This window comes from Zootoca vivipara, chromosome 3 (genome assembly GCF_965207765.1).
Source record: "Zootoca vivipara chromosome 3, rZooViv2.hap1.1, whole genome shotgun sequence".
Classification (NCBI taxonomy): Eukaryota; Metazoa; Chordata; class Lepidosauria; order Squamata; family Lacertidae; genus Zootoca; species Zootoca vivipara.
In genome coordinates, this window is record NC_142586.1 from 54,821,255 (window position 1) to 54,839,625 (window position 18,371).

General features: G+C 43.3%; 1 protein-coding gene across 5 annotated transcripts; it reads right to left on the reverse strand.

Moving 5' to 3' along the window:
- Positions 1 to 316: 316 nt before the first annotated feature.
- On the reverse strand, positions 317 to 17,400 carry KIAA0408 (KIAA0408 ortholog). 5 transcript variants are annotated; one of them, XM_088666111.1, is made up of 8 exons: positions 16,651 to 16,835; positions 16,138 to 16,392; positions 13,826 to 13,979; positions 10,356 to 10,604; positions 7,442 to 7,753; positions 6,338 to 6,417; positions 3,713 to 5,057; positions 317 to 977 (listed from the first exon to the last, which is right to left on the reverse strand). In XM_088666111.1, exons 4-8 carry the CDS (start codon positions 10,491 to 10,493, stop codon positions 831 to 833), a joined length of 2,022 nt encoding a protein of 673 aa, XP_088522237.1. In that variant the 5' UTR covers positions 10,494 to 10,604; positions 13,826 to 13,979; positions 16,138 to 16,392; positions 16,651 to 16,835; the 3' UTR covers positions 317 to 830. The 5 variants fall into 5 exon arrangements, with proteins under 5 accessions (XP_088522237.1, XP_034964946.3, XP_088522238.1 ...); XM_035109055.3 differs by lacking the exon at positions 16,138 to 16,392 and having other exon boundaries at positions 16,651 to 17,400; XM_088666112.1 differs by lacking the exons at positions 13,826 to 13,979; positions 16,138 to 16,392 and having other exon boundaries at positions 16,651 to 17,400.
- Positions 17,401 to 18,371: the final 971 nt, after the last annotated feature.

Genomic DNA, 18,371 nt, shown 5'->3' on the forward strand with positions numbered 1-18,371 from the left:
ATTTTCCGGAATGTCTGTGCACTGATAAAGGCCTAACATAAGTGTAAATACTAGGTTTTTAATTCTGAAACATATGCCTAGCATAGTAAAGTTTAAAGAAGTGATGTTAAAATAAGCATTAATGAGGACTCGATCCACTGAACTAAACTGCTCCTGGTACATACCATAAAATGCCTTTCACTACAGTTACCCCCCCCCCCAAATGCATTTCTTAGTTTTTGTATATCAAATACTAGACCTGTGAAACCTGTAAAAGATATACAAAATATTATTATTGCCAGGGCTATATGCTGAACTTTCAAAATAAAACAGAAACTTTTTATGTGTATATGCAAGTATATAAACGAATGTTATTATTTCAGTATCAGCACTGAGTTTCTCTCACCTAAATACAGTTATGCTTCCTATTTCAACACATGCACCTACAAACACATGATCATGCATATAGCATTTCTTCCTGCTCTTTGTGGGAAAAGTCAGAATATACAGGATTATACATCATGTAATTTCTTTTAAAAAAAGATTGAGGCGATAACTATTGGCATATGTCATTCAAAGGAAAAATGGCTGCGAATTATAAAATTATATATACACATGAGGAAGGGGCATCCTTATCTAGTTGATAAAAACACTGAAGACTGTGGAAGGATGGTCTAAGAATTGAAACAGTGCCTCCAACAAGTCCAAGGGCAAGGTCACTGTTGACCAATATACGGTTACACAGATCTGGTTGGGGTCAGGAACGTGGAAAAGAGAGTCCATATGGAGATTTCATAACAGCACCGGATCCATTCTTGAATTTAGAGCCACTGAGATCCAGCAACAGAAGTTCAAGAAAGTTCATTCAAGGCAGCTCTTCTCACAGCTGGTGGGGCAGATGGCGACCTGGAGGCCCACCTGGACGGCAGACGCCTGTTTGCTGGCCGAGCTGGCCGAGAGAAGCCTTTCGCATTTGACTGCTCAGCTGGCACAGACACCTACAAATACAAACATAGCTGCTTGGGTAATGAAGTCGAAACAAAACCCCTCAAAAAGCATTCATGGAATTTAAGGAGAATGACTAGCCTTACAACAGGTGGCGTCTGGTTATTAAATGGTTCAGAGAATGTGTTGTTTACCATTACATGGTAATGCAAAGATGTAAGGACAGAGGAACTCCTGCATGTGTCAAAGAAATATGTGGCATGCTAGTAAGACACAAAATATGCATGGGAGACTCTAAATGAGAGCTAAAACAAACAACCCTCCCTCTGCACATGGCCAAAGCTGGATGAAGTCAAGCAGGTTGCCACTCACACCTCTCAGCATACAGTCAGGTTTTAAAAAGCTTATTGCATGTTGATGAAAAACTGATTGTGTGATGCAATCAGATGCCAACTGTCTTGCAGGGCCAGCTGTGGCTGGGCACAGAATTATGGGTGGGTAGACTCTGCACCCACCTTCCTATTCAGCGGTCACAAATTTAATTGTGATGACTTTGGAGCACACCTGGTGACTTATCTGAAAGTAACCCGATGTTGTGTTCATTTTGAACCAGTAGGGCCTCTGGGGACCATTGCACTCCTAATGACGCCTTTCAGAGCATGACAGAGCCTAGAAGCCTCTCTGAAATGTTTCTCTGCCACCACCTTTCCCTAACTTATCATGGTGGGTGTGGATAGATGACTCTTGGGAAATCATACAGTAATGGCTTCAGGCCATGGCCAGTGCTGTGAGCATGTCTAGGAATGCTCTGAAGTAGACAGGAGCATAGGAAGCTGCCTCATACTATTAACCATCTACCTCAGTATTGTCTACCATGACTGGCAGTCACCCTGCCTGGAGATGCTGGGGGTTAAACATGGAAAGCAGTTGCTCTGAGAACATAAGAATGGAAGAAGAACCTGCTGGACCATGCCAACAGTGGTCAACCAGATGTCTGTGAAAAAAGCACTCTCCCCGCCTGTCGTTTCCGACAACTGCTACAACTCTCCCACAGAAGTACACTCCTTACAATTCCCCCCTTTTTAATTTTGGACTTTTGGAGTGGGAAAGTAGGGAGGGATATGCTCAATCTTTTCCTGACTCAAAGTTGCTTCTCCACCCCTAAGCACCCTATCTTTCAAGCAACTTTCCAAGCTAAAAAAGGACAGTTCAGCTACCATTACATATATTTACATGTAATGTCTAGTTTCTGCCCTACTCTTTGCCTTCTTTCTATAGCCAATGTGGATATCTGCTCAGTGGCAGCTTGTGGGGGCAGGGGCAGGCAAAAGCAGTGGGGCCCCCTCAGTGGCAATAGCACTCATAGAACCATAGAATTGTAGAGCTGGAAGGGTCCAGACGGTCATCTAGTAAAACCATCCTACAATGCAGGAATCTTTTGCCCAACGTGGGGCTCAAACCCATGACCCTGTACTGATTGAGTTATGCATCATGAGCCACTGTGCAAATTGAAACAGGGATAAGGTGTCACCACTGTGCCAAAGTCTCCCCAGTCTCACCATCTAGCCTCCCACCACCCCCATCCTGATGAGTACAGCAGTGTCCCAGGAGGATGCCACTGTCTTCACAGGAAGATGCTGTTGCTTCCATTATCAATCCTTTTCGTTTCCTGGTTCTTGGGATAAAATAGCAAAATTGCTTCTGTATTGTATTGTATTGTATTCCCAGAAGCCTAATGACATGGCTTAACAGGAAATTGATGGCAAGGAACTGGTAACAGCATAATAAAATTACTTCTCCTTTACCAGGACCGTGTTATCTAACTGCTGTTACAAAATGAATGGTTAAGATATTTTCTTGCTGCCTTGAAAGTAGAAGAACTATTAAAACAAAGGCACTCTTAAAGGAACATAGCAAGCTTCTTCTCTTTGTTCTCTCTATGTGCATCAAGGTCTTTAGACCCTGGAGGAGTTTTGCTCAGAAGGGCAGCCTATAAATATTTTAAGGAAGACAAGTATTGAATGATAAAATGAAATGTTAGCATGGTTCCAGTAAAATCAATGGAATACCAGCAACAGGGATGAAAATGAACAATCTGTGGGTTGCACAAAACAAATATTCTCCTCTGCTTTGGCCAATTTTAGGACTATTTTTACAGGAACTTTACTGCAGCCAGCGATAATTTCTGGCTTTCAACATGTAATATTTAAAGAAATTTGATTAGATGATGAATGCCAATCCATCTTGCTTGTACATTTATTTTCTATTATTTTTCATGCCTTTTGAATCCTTTTACACCAATGAGTTATTATCATATCCTTGCACTAATCCTGTGATGTCTTGTGTGGTCAGGGCTCCAATGAGCGGATGGAAAACCCACTCTGCAGACAATTGTTCCTAATTCACACAGTCTGCTCCACAATGGACTGAGCATGCAGTGTCAGACTGGGAATTGTAATAAATCATCCTTGAGAGCTCTGTCTAAAATTTATCCTATAACAGATGGTGTAAAATGCAAATGAAACACCCAGAAAGCTGCCTATGCCACATCTGATATCTGATTTGTTAAGGAACCAACCCACCCATCCCACTCAGCTCTGAAGCTTACTAAGTGACTTGGGCCAGTCACTCCCTCAGGCTAGCCTACCTCACAGCACTGTTGTGTGGGTGCAAGAGACCCAGGGACTAAGAAAGGCCATGTTGGGCAACATGTGCTGCCTTAAGCTTCTTTGAGGAAGAGTAGGGTCAAAATGTGACAAATGGGTCAACTTTCATTTTAAAGGCATACCTCGGGAAATTTCTGCTTCTCTTTGCCATGCCTGGCATAAAGCCCAATGTGCCGGGTTGAATTCTTCAGCTGCTCCTGTTTCCCTTGATCTGACTGGAGGATTTCAAAATAGTGGCCCAATTTCTCGCAGCTGCCACCCGCCAATTCCGAACTGGGCGGCAGCCAGCGCTCTTTGTGGAGCTTTGAGTTCCATGCAGCGGTTGACTTTTCGTAGTTCTTCAGAAGCTTTTCGACAACCCCGTAGTTGGATCTTGAGTCTGCGGATCGCGGGCGGCCAGACAAATTGCTTGGCTTCCAGTCGTGTTCATGGAGCATCTGCTGGTAGCCACTTAGGAGTCCATTGAGCTGCCTCTGCTGCCCTGTGGCTTTGGCATTTTTGCTGGGCTTGGAGGCTTTCTCATCCATTCTTGAAGAGAGCCTGGGATTCAGAACACAGGCTGGCTCTTCCTTTTGCGCCCTGCTGGTCACACCGTCCTGAACTATGGGGCGGGGTTTGGGGTCTCCAGACAGCACTGGCACCATTGGGTTCCGTTCCACACACTTGTGGCCTTTATCTGCGTGAAACACGGTTCTGTTGAACTCATCAATTTTTGCCTGCAGCGTTTCATTTCGTTGAGTCTTTCCAGTTCCATAGCCAGAATCACCCAGGGTGTTGCACACAGGGACATATAAGTCACTGCTATAATGCACACTGCTTTGCAGTATAGGATGCTGTTGTTTCTGTGGCACCATATTTCCGTCGGAACAGCTCTTCTGGACAGAATGTGAGGCAGAGTCCTTTTTAGGACTATTCCCAACCTTACTTGTATCATGAGACCAAGTGTTGTGAGAAAACCCTGCAGGCAGCTTGCATTCAAGGGACTGATCCCTTTTCTCAGTGGGTACCGTGGTAGCCACAGCAGGCCCACTAACAGATTTCCATTCATTTGTCAGTGGCATTGGAGCATCACATTGCTTTGCAAAAGGCAGGCGAGTCAATGCACTTTCTTCCTGGTCCTCCTGGGTCTCACAACTGCTTTTGTGCCCTGTTTCTTTTGCCAATGCTTCAGAAACCTGTGCGAGAGAGCTGGCCAAGTGCCGGGAAGTGCTTCTTGGAGGAACAGGAGGGCCTTCTCTTTTATGCCAGGGGGAAAAGCCTGCTTTCTCAACTCCAGCAAGAGCGCTCGATGGCATCTCCTTTGAACACCTGCTAATGCCCATCAAGTTCTTCTTGTTGTTTTGCTCTTCTGTATCAAATGCAATTGAAACTGTTTGTGGGTCATGGTTACGCACATGGTTCATCTCTTGCGTGATCAGTGCGTTTTCCATTTTGGCAGATTCTCCCAGGAAAGGAAACAACTTCTTTCTACATATGCAAGAAAAATATTTTATATTAATCAGCAGTGATTTAACTATTCTCTCCATTACACAAATCAGTCCGGCAACAGTTTCAGAATGTCAATGTAGGACTCATTCCATGTTCTGTTTGTTTGTTTGTTTGTTTGTTTGTTTACCTACCTACCTACCTATCTACCTATATCAATAGGCCCAAACCTTTATGAAGCCCATGAGGAGTGTGATCATTCTACACAGCAAATATCTCGAAATCTCTTTCTTTTCAACGTACTGGGGTACAGAATCAGCAGCACAACATAACAAAACACATCATTGCCCAACATAGCTGTCAAGTTCTCCCCTTTTTAAAAGAGAAATTCCCTTATGCTGAATAGGCTTTCTCATGAGAAAAGGGAAAACTTGACAGCTATGTTGCCCAAGGTTCTTGTAATCTCATCTTTGATTCCTTAAGAGAACTATTCTGGGGGCCCACCAGCATCCCCCAGAAGAACTGGCTAACCTGAGTGATATTTGTATATATTTTTGGCAAATCGTTCCTTGGAGAGAAAATGAACTTTAATCAGATAGCAACAACATTTGCTGGATTACAGACGTACTTCCTACTTTCCTGTGAATCAAATCCTGTGCCCAATCGAGAACTTAGGTTAGTCACAGCTATCCAAGTCACTCAAGTGTGACTAACTTTCACTGCCTCAGTGCGAAAGAGATAAAACCAATGTGTCTTTCACCTTTGGGCTCCACAGGCAACTAAAGCTGGGGGAGACAGCCTATAAAGCATGCCATTCTTTTTATAACGTTTTTAATGTCGGAGGAAGAACTTCTGGGAGTGAATCCCTTGAAAGGATTAAAATGTGGTTTCACTGCTCAGCTGCCTCAAATGAGGGTAGGATTTTAACAGGAGCCTCAGGCTGCTGTTTCTTTCACAACCAGATCTAATATGTGATGTCGGCATAGCTTTGAACTGGATTTAAGGTAAAGCAATTTTATTACAAGTAGAAGGGGTTAGAAATCCCCCCCTCTCTCTCCAAGGACACTTAAAGTTATGATGGGGGATCTGTGCCTTCCCTGCCCAGATGTGGCTGAACTACAGGTCCCATCATCCTTGACCATGCTGGCTGGGGCTGACGGGAGCTGGCGTCCAACATTTGGAGGGCCACAGAATCTCCACCCCTGATTAAAGACTAAAGTATTGCGGACATTTCTCCAGCTCACGTTCAACATTTCCCAGTTGTTTGTATGTGGCCCTATGTCTCCAATGTGCCCAAGTAAGAACATCTAATGTAGTGATACCTTTTGTGGTTGGACTTCTTGCGGATTTCTTCTTGGTAGCTGCACAAGTCTTCGCTTACTTTGGCAAGTTCTTTAAGAGCCTATAAATGCAAATAGCAACCTTTTATTGTGATCAGGTTCTTATTAAATTTCTAGAGCAGCTGTAAGCACAGCTACAGCATATGTTTTCCATTTCAGAGGTAATTAAAGAAGGGGTACATCACAAAAGATATAGACCTGGTAGAGCCATAACTTCTCCTATCTGCTAGTTACATTATTGTGTTGTTATGTCTGTGATATTGGTGTTTTATTCTGCTGCAAGCAACCTTGAGTACTTTTTGTAAAAAGGCAGGGAATGAATTACTGAAATAAATAAATAAAGCAAAAACCCTGCACACCATGGCTTACCAAATAAGGAGCTAGCCGGCCACAACCTTCCCTCACTTCTTCCTCCTTCCCTTTCCAAAGTATCTCCCCCTCTTCCCAAGACTTTGTGCTACATGGTCACCAGCCCAGGTCCTCCTACAAATTGGAAATTGTAATTTCTGGAAATCACAGGTATGAGGGAATCTGTTTTTATGCTAATCATGACTTAAATTGATATGTAATTGCATACCAAGAAAAGGAACAACCGGGAGAAACTGTACCACATGGGAAAGGAGGAATAGCAGAGGGCACTTATTTTTGAGGTTGGCTTCCCACTTACAAGTAACATTTCACAGCGAATCAGTGTTATGTCTAAACCAGACCACAAACTGCAGCAAAAAGGCTATGCTATCAAATATTTTAAACAAAAAAACAGCAAACAGAAGAGTCTGCATGGCATGGCTGACAAGTTCCAGAATCCTCAGCACCCAGGAGATATATTTTGGGGGCAGAGGGCAGCGTGACATTCATTTTCTTAGATCTGTAGTTAGCATGTTTTCACACATATTCAGTTCAGCTCAGGACAGGCTGATCTGATCTTGTCACCTTCCAGTGGACTAGGAATAGACTCAGATGAGCTGAACACATTAAGTCCATCCGTTAAACAGCCACTTATAAAAATGTGTTGACATGTTAGAGGTTGAAGCCTGAGCTACCTTCACTTTCCCTAAGTGAAACACCCATTACTGGTTTACTCACAATATTGAGATCCTGTGTGTAATTCTTGGTTGTTTTCAAGCCTGGGCAATCTTCAAATTCCTTGTAACTCTCAAAGGCCAGAGTATCATTTGCAAAAGCATGGTTTCTTCCCTTGTTTTTCGCATCCTTGCTCTCCTTTTCTGCCTTGCCGAGCAAACTCTCTTTGTCTGCTGAACAAGAGTTCAGTCCTGGTGTGTCACTCCATACTGAAGAGGGGGAATGTATGGGCCGTGGCTGTGCCTTGCTATGAATGACCTTAGTCTCAGAGGCATTCATATTGCTTTCACGCCTTAATTTTACCTCCTGGTAAAGCTGGAAAGGAAACAAAAAGCCTCCTATTAGACCACAGTGATCTTACCAGCTTGATGAACAAAGGGTGATATTTGTTTTCATGTTGAGCTTGTGTCATCAGACTCCAAAGTCTGGAATCCTTGGTGCGCTGGAATATCTGGAACGTTCTTTTGCTACAGCATTATTTCTTTTCACAAGAAAGTACTGCAATTTCCAAAAATGGTGTTGGTTTCAAACATAAAGCATGTGAGCATGTGGCTGCTGCATACTGGAACAAGGTCTGAAAAGATTCTCATTGTACCACACTAACTCTTAAATGGCCACCTCATGAGAAGAGAAGAATCATTGGAAAAGACCCTGATGTTGGGAAAGATTGAGGGCACTAGGAGAAGGGGACGACAGAGGACGAGATGGTTGGACAGTGTTCTCGAACCTACGAACATGAGTTTGACCAAACTGTGGGAGGCAGTGCAAGACAGGAGTGCCTGGCGTGCTATGGTCCATGGGGTCACGAAGAGTCGGACACGACTAAACAACAACAAACTCTTAAATGAAGCATCTCCCAGCTGGGTCAACTCTAGGACATCAAAACCAAACCGAAGACATGGTGCACCACAATAGGACATGATAATTCGTACAAGACTATGTAGAGAAGGCATAGGATATGAGAAGCAGAGCAGAAGAGCCACTCAGATCCTATTCATGGGCTTCCAATTGGGACCAGGTTAACCACTGTGAGTACAGGACTCGACTGTGTGTGTGTGTGGTTATTGTTTTAGTTTGTTACTATGTTATGTAGTTTTGTGTTTTTATATTGTAAACTGACCAGTGATCCTTGGATGAAAGGTGGTATATAAATTTAATAAATAATATAATAATAGATGGGTCTTTGGCCTGATCCAGCAGGGTTCTAGTTCTCAGACTTGGAAGCAGTATCCCTAAGGATTCCTGACCAATTGCTATGGGAGGCATGAGTTCAACTGTGACCTATACCACCATAAGCACAGATTGCACAACAGCCTGTTAGGCTTCCTTTCCAAGGGGAACAGACAGAGATAACAACTGGTGGCTCTTCTGCATTTTGCCTCTGCAGTGACTGACAAATATCAATCTCACCTCCCTCTTCAAATTCTACCTTTTCATCTCAAATCAGTTTACACATTTAGCAAGGCAACGACTATAATATGGAATGGTGATGCTCTTCCATGGACAAACGAAAGATCTGATGGGCAAAGCAGGGGCATCATCATTACAAGGAATACGGCTAAGAGGTCAGGGAGCTTGTTAAACAGCTACACTTCACTCTGAAGGCACAAAATGGCAGAGATCCAGTGGGGTGTATCAGCCACCTCAGCTGCAAACCGCCAGGCAGATGAATCAATGCAGACACATAGTGTGAATGTGGGAAACCAGCAAAGCAGATACAGAATCACCAGCAGGAATAAATTCCATGTGCTGGTAAACAAAATACACTGCTAAAGTGGCAACTCAAGGGAGCATCAGCAATAATTATACCAAACTCGTCCCATGGGTTAGAACGGTGCGAAGACTGGCAGAGAACGAGTGAGTGAAGGGTGTATAAATACAGTTTGTGTCTAGCCTGTGGTATGTTGTTTATTGTACTCTCTTGCTACTGAATGCCATCAATAAATATAGCAGGGCTGAGCCAGAATAAATGTGTCCTGCTCTGGTGTCCCTGGATTCCAAATTCATGACATTCCTTTACATGCTAATAAACAAGATTGCTCAATATTAATCTCAGAAAGCAACGTCCGAAAAGGCACACCTTGATTTGGGGTGGGCAGTCTGTGGCACCCCAGAGTGTGTTGGACTTCATGACCAGGCATGATGGAAGTTGTAGTCCAACAGCACTTGTAGGGCCGCAGCTCGCTACGTGGTATCTTTTTTGCATGGATTGCTGTTCCATAATACAAGGGTATGCTCATGACCCCTTTAGTTTTAAAAGCACAGTGCAAATTCTTCGAACACCCTTTTTGGCATCAATATCATGTTAACATTAAAGGGACCCAGGTGGCGCTGTGGTTAAACCATTGAGCCTAGGGCTTGCTGATCAGAAGGTCAGCGGTTCGAATCCCTGTGACGGGGTGAGCTCCCGTTGCTTGGTCCCAGCTCCTGCCAACCTAGCAGTTCGAAAGCACGTCAAAATGCAAGTAGATAAATAGGAACCGCTACAGCGGGAAGGTAAACGGCGTTTCCATGTGCTGCTCTGGTTTGCCAGAAGCGGCTTTGTCATGCTGGCCACATGACCTGGAAGCTATATGCCGGCTCCCTCGGCCAATAATGCGAGATGAGCGCGCAACCCCAGAGTCGGTCACGACTGGACCTAATGGTCAGGGGTCCCTTTACCTTTACCAACATGTTAACATTAGCATGGTTTCCACAGCAATGTCCCAAAAGGCATCATGCTTCAATGTTTATACAATAAGTGGTGCATGAAGAACTCCCCACCACCCCTGTTTCTGAACAGGGGGATAGACACAATGGCTGATTCATTCCAACCCTATGGGTTCTTTGGTGAAACCATCTTTTTAAGTTTCGGGGACTTTGCTTAAGACAGTATTCATCACGTTAGTTGCTGACATGAAAAAGAATCCAAAAATACCTCTTCTATTTTCTTCTGCATGACCTTCCACTGGCATTCCCACTCTTTCCTTTCATTGTCAAAGCGCTCCAGAAGCTCCATCTTCTCTTTATTCCAGTTCCTCTCAGTTGTGCTCTCCAGTTGTGTCCGTAGGTCCATAGCTGCAGTGGCCAAACAGAGAAATGTCCGTGCACCTCTCTTCTCTTCTAAGACTTTCCTGGAATGTGTGGGAGTTATGGAACGGCAAGCCTTACTTGCCTCTGGCTCCAGCTTTGGGATCAAGCGCAAAGGAGAAGAGCAAAGAAACAGGGAAATCAAACAATTTGCATTAAAGGTTGGTTGCAGAGTATAATTCTATACCTATTGCTTTAAAATACACACAATACAACAACAGGGCAATCTGCTCAGTTGTCCTATCTGAGCTGGCCTCCTGCTGAAGGAGAGATTTTTCACTAGTGGAGGCCAGAGGAAAGCTCTGAAAGAGGGCCTTCCAAGGGGAGGACTGAGCTGGCCTGGGATCCACTGGATTCCAAGCCAATCTCACTGCCATCACATAATGGAATTGGACTGCTACAAGAATTGGGCTTGATCATCCACCATGACCATAGCTGCCAAGTTATCCCTTTTTAAAGGGATTTTCCCTTATGCTGAATAGGCTTCCTCGCGAGAAAAGGGAAAACTTGGCAGCTATGCACCATGACAGCTGGCAGGAAGGGTGGGCGTGGGTTTGGATTATGCTCTTAATCTCTGGCAAAATGGAAATGGAGGAAATTCAAAATCTGTGGAGAAAGAGCAAATGCATGACAGCTCCTGTAATCTCAACATATGCAGGAACTGCCTTTTTATTTTTATTTTACTCCAGTGGTATTTTATATTCACAAGACTACTAAAAATGCAATGCTGAACATGTTGATTTTTAAAAACATTTCTAGCGGTTTTGCAAAACTGTACAAGGTTCTCGGAATATGTTTCAAAGATGAAACAGGAGCTGCATAATCTATATACGCCAGGCAGAGCATTTACATGATTTGCACAATTTAATTAAAAGCAGGCACAGGATCTTGGCAAGTAATTTCTTAGCAGGTGCAAAAATGCTTATCGTAGAAGCATGGTGCAGAAAGATATGGAATGTTATGATGGGTAAACTACTTACTATTATTAAGACATGGTTCAACACTAAAGCTCTGATTAACTTTATGAATGACTCTGATTAACTTTATGGAAAACATACATTATGTTGGAAGAAAAATAATCCAGACAAAAATATATGTCTATAGATTAGCAATGCCATAAAATTAAGCATTTGGTCTATCAGAACACAAGCACAATTGATGGACTTGTTTAAGTATTACATTTTTGCATTTGCGATGTTGAATTTGGAAAAGTAGTTTCTTTGTCTTTATCTTTTAAACATATTTTTACAAAATACAAATATTTTTAAAACCTATGCAAAAAGAGATGTGTGGCACGATCACCAAAAGATCCGCTATTTGTCTAAATTAAGAAAGAGAGAGTGTTCATTAAAATAAAAAGTACACATTCAAACGTGAGCAGCTGTCCAGGATTGTGAGACTCAGTCTTGCAAGGTAATGCTGAGCAACCTCTGTTCTCCCTGTGCCTGGCAGTGGAAACCAAAACCCTCCAACCTTGCTAGGCCTGGAATGACCAAGACACAGTCCATGTCCTACTATCTCACACTGTTGACAAGGCAGCCAAGAATCTAAAGATAGTAAGTTTGCTAATGAAGATGATTTGGAACTGATGCAGTCAGTCTCTCCACCTGCTCTTCCCAATAAACAAATACACACAGAGACACACAGAGAGGGGTGATCTATACAGCAACGGTAGGCTGACTTCAGTCTTGCAGAATCTATACTTTTGCTTTACAAGAATCCCCACGTATATCAACTGTCCAGAGCTCATCCGTCTTAAGTGTTTTTGAGTATTCATTACTGCTTAAGAATATAAGAGATAACTTGCAGGATCAGACCAATATCCCAGAAACCAACAGTCACTAGGACCTATCTCCATCCCACAATAAGGATGCTCTTCATTGCTTAGAATCATACTATGATTTTATTTTCTGAATTCAAACCAACATTGTCAAGGCTGGAGAAAGGATGATCATAAGGAGATTTTAGGCCTTCCTTATGGGGGCTATTAAAAAAATAATAATGCTACTGTATGTTTCTGTTGTCCCAGCCCCCAAAACAAAAAACTATTATATAAACTGGATTCAATTAACAAGTCCACTAACAGAATCCCACACAATAATTTGTGCTAGCACAACAGCACTTCTCCCCCTCTCTTTCTCCTGTGCCCCCCCAATTGGCTCGGGGGGGGGGGGAAACCCCAGAACAACGCACAGGGAAAATGTTTTGCCTGCCAAGCTAAAATGCTTGCACTGGCAGAACAATTGCCACAGTGCCGCATTGAATTCCTCCCTACATTTCTTTGAATGACAGTGCACCAAAGCCCTGCTCATGCAACATGGTTTGTTTGTACAACAGATTTATAGGGTTGGTATGACACCCACTGACCCTGCATGGCCTATGTGCATTCTGTAGTCCTTCTGAGCAGACTCTATATGTGTGCAAATCATAGGATGAGATCGAGTTCTTTTCACAATGGGGTTTGGGGCTTAGAGAGCACCCCTTTCAACCCACCCCTTGTGTCCTTCACTGCACATGCCAAGAAGTAAAGGAAGTTGGTTAGGGAAATTCTCTCACCCCCCTGAAGACTATGGAAAGCAGTCTTGCTTGGTAGCCACAAACAATATCTAGAGCCAGGGGCGGAGGAAGGGGTGTGTGGTGGGTGTGGGCTGCCCCAGGGGTCACCACTGAAGGGGGTGACAAAATGCTGGGCGGCACTCACCGCGGGACCTGCAGCATGCCCAAGCCATGTGTCTCTCCTGGGAGAGACACGGTGGCTTGGGGGCATGCAGGCTCCGCGCTGCCCAGTCCCCCCGCTGCCTCCCCCCAGCTGTAGCGCAGCTGAGTGGGAGGAGGCAGGCAGACTCCAGAGCCCTGCAGTGTGCCCTGCCCCTGGGCGCCCCACCCCAGGAGCCCACGCGACTTCCTCTGCTGCTGTCTAGAGCTACCAGAAGGAAACATCTGTCACTTCAAAAGGGATGGGTGATGGCCTCCTTTGCCCTCCTGAGATTTCTCCGTTGCAGGGGGTTGGACTAGATGACCCTTGTGTTCTCTTTATATTCCTAAACAACACAACCTAGACACAGGCTTGCTACCTCAGTGACAAATTTTTGATTGGTGTTTTGCTGCCTGCATCTTAGTTTCATATTTTTACAAGTTGGAAACCACCCAGGGGTTACGTCAACATGATGAGTGATCTATAAATGAAACCAATAAATAAATATTTCTTGGGGAAGGGAAGTGGCCATAGACAAGTATGTGTTTGCAGCATGAGAAGGAATGACAAATTCCTTATCATTCCTCTTCAAAATCATATGTATGCTACTGAGTGTCTCTCACCTGCGTGATGAAACATTTAACCCCCTTCTTTTTCTGGATCTCACTCAGACATTTCACAGGATTCTGAAGCTCCAAAGGGCTCACTCTTTTCTCCTCTCTTTGCTTCACTTTCCAAAGCTGACTCTGGATTCAGTAAATTCTTTTGTGGTTATACCTGCCAGGAAAAAATTCAGGGCAGCTTTATTACAAATACACAATATTCTTAATAAAAAAAAATGAGGAGCGGCCAAGAGGGACTGATTGTTTAAGCAAAGGTCTTGGCTTCAACTAGGAAACAGTCAGCAGATAAAGCTTCCACGATTTCTTAGGCCAAAGTTCTAGCTGACTGCCAGGGGCTGCAATGACTGTTGCTCAAAAACAAATTCTTACATAAAGTTTCCACTGCCCTGAAAGCTCGTTTGCAGTCTAAATGTCATTTGAAATAGAGCCTGTGCAGCCATTTCAATATTTTTAAAAGTTTGCAATAATGTAAAATCACTAGGTTTGATTTTCTAACAAAATGAAGCTTCACAGTATTTGGAGGGGTGCTACAGAGCAGGCTTATTCAAACACACTTCAGATGAATTACAAGACTTTTATTACTTTGACTTCAACTGTATGAAGACTGGTCAATCTGCAGGTTCCCGTGCAAAGCAATAAAATAAAGCAATGTAAAAAAGCAATGAACTTGAGAAGCATTAAGATATAGACGCATTTCAGGACAAGCACAAATATAATGCATTTCACCTTAATGTGTATTGATTGTGCTCTTGCAATGGATGCTTTTGCAGCGAAGCTCAGTAGATTTAAAACAAAGGCACACAACGCATTTCTGCAATTGTTACTTGGTTGCTTAAAGCAATCCTTGCAGTGTACAATCTGTTTCCTCCCACCAAACTAAATTTTTGAAACCACACTGGAGACCATCCAAATGCAATCAAGTTCTGGAAGAGCACCATGGGAGTCATTGCATTACATGTAACATAGAATGGGGTGGTTGGAAAGAGCTGGAGGTCACACAACTCAAACTTTGCCCTATGACAGGTCCCGCTTTACCCCAAGCACTCTTAACAGATTAGCACATGTCAGATGGACCCGTTGTTAGATAATTGCCTCGGACTCAGAAAACCTGGATCCAAGTCCCTCTTCTAGTTGAGATTCATTCCGTGGCAAGTCACTTTGTGACCTCCAGCTTCTCCTCTGTAAAACGGGAACAAAAGTTACCCAACCATACCCATACAGATGGCCCAACCAAGCAACATCTTGGGTGGTATCCAACTGTGCTCATCTGCTAGCAGAACAGACTTCCACTTGCACAACAAAACTTCTCCTTCCTCCCCCTCCCCCTGCAGCCTCATATGCACCCCCCCTCCAAACTGTTTCAGAGGGTTGGGGAACTGCAGGAGGGTGGAGAGTAAGGGGAGGCCTCCTCACACAATGTTGGATACTGCCCTGTTTTTATATATATTCTCCCCTTTCTTTCATGCAGGGCAGTCTTGAGCAGGTCGTGTGCCCTGGCGCTGAGGGGCGGAGATTGCTCCGACGCCCCCGTCCTCGCAGGGTGCAGCATAGCTTCCGCACGGCTTTGCCGTGCAGCGTGCCACCTACCGGCCCAGCGCCCTGGCACCCCACGCTACCGGGTGTCTACCTAGAGCTGGCCCTGCTTTCATGTTCTCTTCACTTGCTCCCATTGCTGCTTATGGATCTGCCACATTTTCTTGCTAATTGCTCCCGTTGATACTGACACTCAAGCATGACATTTACATGTGGAAAACTGGGTCACTGTTTAATTTTGTACCCAATTCTCAAGCTGGTATTATGGTGGATAAATTTCTTGGGGGGGGGGCTTCCCTTATCTCCATCTCTTATTCTCCTCAGATGATCCTTTTTTCCCTGGGAGAGCAGAATTAAATTTCCCTTTCCTGTATTATTTGTACCCATATGGTCAGGGGAAAATGAAGAAAGGCTTAGTTGAAGAATCATGGCAGATAATTTACATCAAAGCTCATTCTCCATGTAAATAGGAAGCCCTTTTCTTTTCAAAGGAATAGCTAACATGCAGTGTGTGACACAGCTTTTGTTTCCCTTGGGGAATAGCAGGGTGTCCATCCTTTTCGACATGTCCTAGACAAGGTCAGTAGCTCAATACAGCAGTAAACTGTATGCCAACAATCAATGACATCTGCATCACTGGTTGTTTCCTATGTCAAGCAAACAAGTTTTTCTTTTTTTAAAAAAAAGAAAGCAAAACCGTATAGCATTATACTCCCCTTCTATCCCACTCTCTCTGCATACAAACACACATACAAGTCCAAATAGTTTGAAATAAATACCCTTCTGGGGCACGGGCGGCAGCTGCTAAAAATAACAGGCGGTGACATCAGCCAAGGAGGCGTTATGTTTTAACGGAGATGAACAAAAGTGGTTCCACAAGTCAGCTCTCCGGGAGAGCCTTCGTTTGATTTATCAGCAACGCAGCCATTCAGCTGTGCCAGATAGTTGGGTACATGCTACAAAACAGTTACTTTTGGTCACAACTGCAGCCAGCTTCTGTGCACTTGTGCACACACACACATCCAAGACTCAGGCTGTGAAAATCAAGAGCCAAATGATTAAATAGAAAAGCATTCTCTCTATCAAAAAGTGCACCCAGCCTTTCCTTAAATAATCCATTTCTTAGTAAGATGATTACTGACCTACATTCACATCAAGAGGAAAAACTAGACAGATGTCAAAATAAGCTGTTGGACACACTGCTATAGCCCCTTCTCATTTAAAAAAAATTCCCATAGTCTAAAAATGAGTGTAAAACAACAATGAGGTTTAAAGTAGGAGAAAAACCTTACCTTTTACAGAGGAAAAAAACCTTTAGGAAGTATTTCAGTCCAAATGTGAAGTAGTAGTGAAAGCAGTGAAAGTCTTCCAGTTCTGAAAATACTGAAATCAATCAAGGAAAGGAAAAATAATCAGCTTCTCAACCAGGAGAGCTCTTGGAACTCTATTAGATCAACTTTGCAACTTTTTGCAAACTGAAGAACGGTTCCGTTTAGCATCATCCCAACAGCTGGTTTCCATGTGACGTCAGCACACGGAGGATGGTTTTAGAATCTCTTCCAATCCCCAGCCCTGTAACTTTATATCTTCTCATATTATATGTAAACAACTTTGTGTCCAGGACATTTTTAGGTTTTATAGTGGAGCCCAGTTTTTAAAACTTGCCAGAGCAGCCTGTGTAAATATTAGAGCCATGACAATAGCCAGTTTTAGATTTCTTTTATTAAAAGGCAGTCATCTCCCCCCCCCCTCTTTCTTAAGAAGCATTCTTTCCCTGGAGAATTCCCTGGAGAATTTTCAGAAGCACAGATAGGATAGCAATGTTCCACCACATTTTTTTTTTAAAAAATCTACATATTTTCTCCTTCTTCAAAATAATAGCTGTGGCTCAATCTTTTATTGTTTTAAAAAAGCATTCTTTCAATAGAGAAGAGCAGTTTGAAAAATATTATCAAACTCACGGTGCCCTGCCAAAAAAGACAAAGCTTTAAATGAGAATGAGAATCAAACCTAACAACCTTCCTTAATGCCTGTGTGCTGTGAACTCTGTGTGGTTGCCTTTGAAGACTATTCAACAGCTGCAGCTGGTGTGGAATTCAGTGACCCCACCTCATGGTGGGTGGAGGGGTCACTTGGAGCAGAGAAGAACAATATTCCAAGTCTCTACTGGCTGCCTGTTGCCGAGCAGATCAGCACAATTTAAGGAGCTGGTTTAGCATGAAACAATGTGACCTCTGCATACTTCATGGCCGTTTTATATAATTTGGTTTTAACATGCACTCCTATCGTACACAGTCAAGCATACTTCATAGGAATATACAGACTACAGGAAGATCTCATACGTCTGCAGTATGTACTTGTATCAGAAGTCTCACTAGCTTCTGTGAAGCTGTTTATCTTCTCCTACTTGATTTCCATAGCAATTGTTTACTCCAGACCTTCTCATTCTCTGTTTTCCCTTACAAATGCATTGCAGGGGGGCATTTTCAGTGCCTGCTCTGAGGATCTAGAAAACTCCCCTTCTCTCCACCACAATACAAGTCTGTATCATTCTTATCTTTGTTAAGTAAGAATTATACTGCCCAGGATGGGTATGAAGACTTGAAAGAAAAACTTGTTTGCCTTCAGACCATGGAACCCTTTTCACATCAGCATCTACCATGGATTCCTGCTCATCTGCCGTGGAATCCCTGAGCATTGCAGCTCCCTCAACCACAGTATGAAAACCAATTTTTTAGTAGCATAATTATAAGTTTCATGTCACAGTATATTATATATTCTTGTATTTAAAATTGTTATCTGCTCTGAGGTGGAGTACTGTAGTCACTATGGTGGTCAAAAGCCATTTTAAGGAAAAATGTAATGTATTTATAGCAAATGTTTTTCAGCATTCAGGAACCCACAGGAAATGATTGGCTCAAAATACTTATATTGTTGGCTCATTTTTAATGGTTATTCTCCCCCCCCCTCCACCTATTAGGTTTCAAGACACATTATCAACTATGTAGTCCTT

What these genes read in the sequence shown, in the direction of transcription:
- KIAA0408 (XM_088666112.1), bottom strand. Translation starts at nt 10,493, where the DNA reads ATGGACCTACGGACACAACTGGAGAGCACAACTGAGAGGAACTGGAAT. An exon ending in TGCAGAAGAAAATAGAAGAG is followed by an intron (nt 7,754 to 10,355) that starts GTATTTTTGGAT and finishes TTTCCTTTCCAG; the next exon opens with CTTTACCAGGAGGTAAAATT. An exon ending in AGAAGCAGAAATTTCCCGAG is followed by an intron (nt 978 to 3,712) that starts GTATGCCTTTAA and finishes TTGTATTTGTAG; the next exon opens with GTGTCTGTGCCAGCTGAGCA.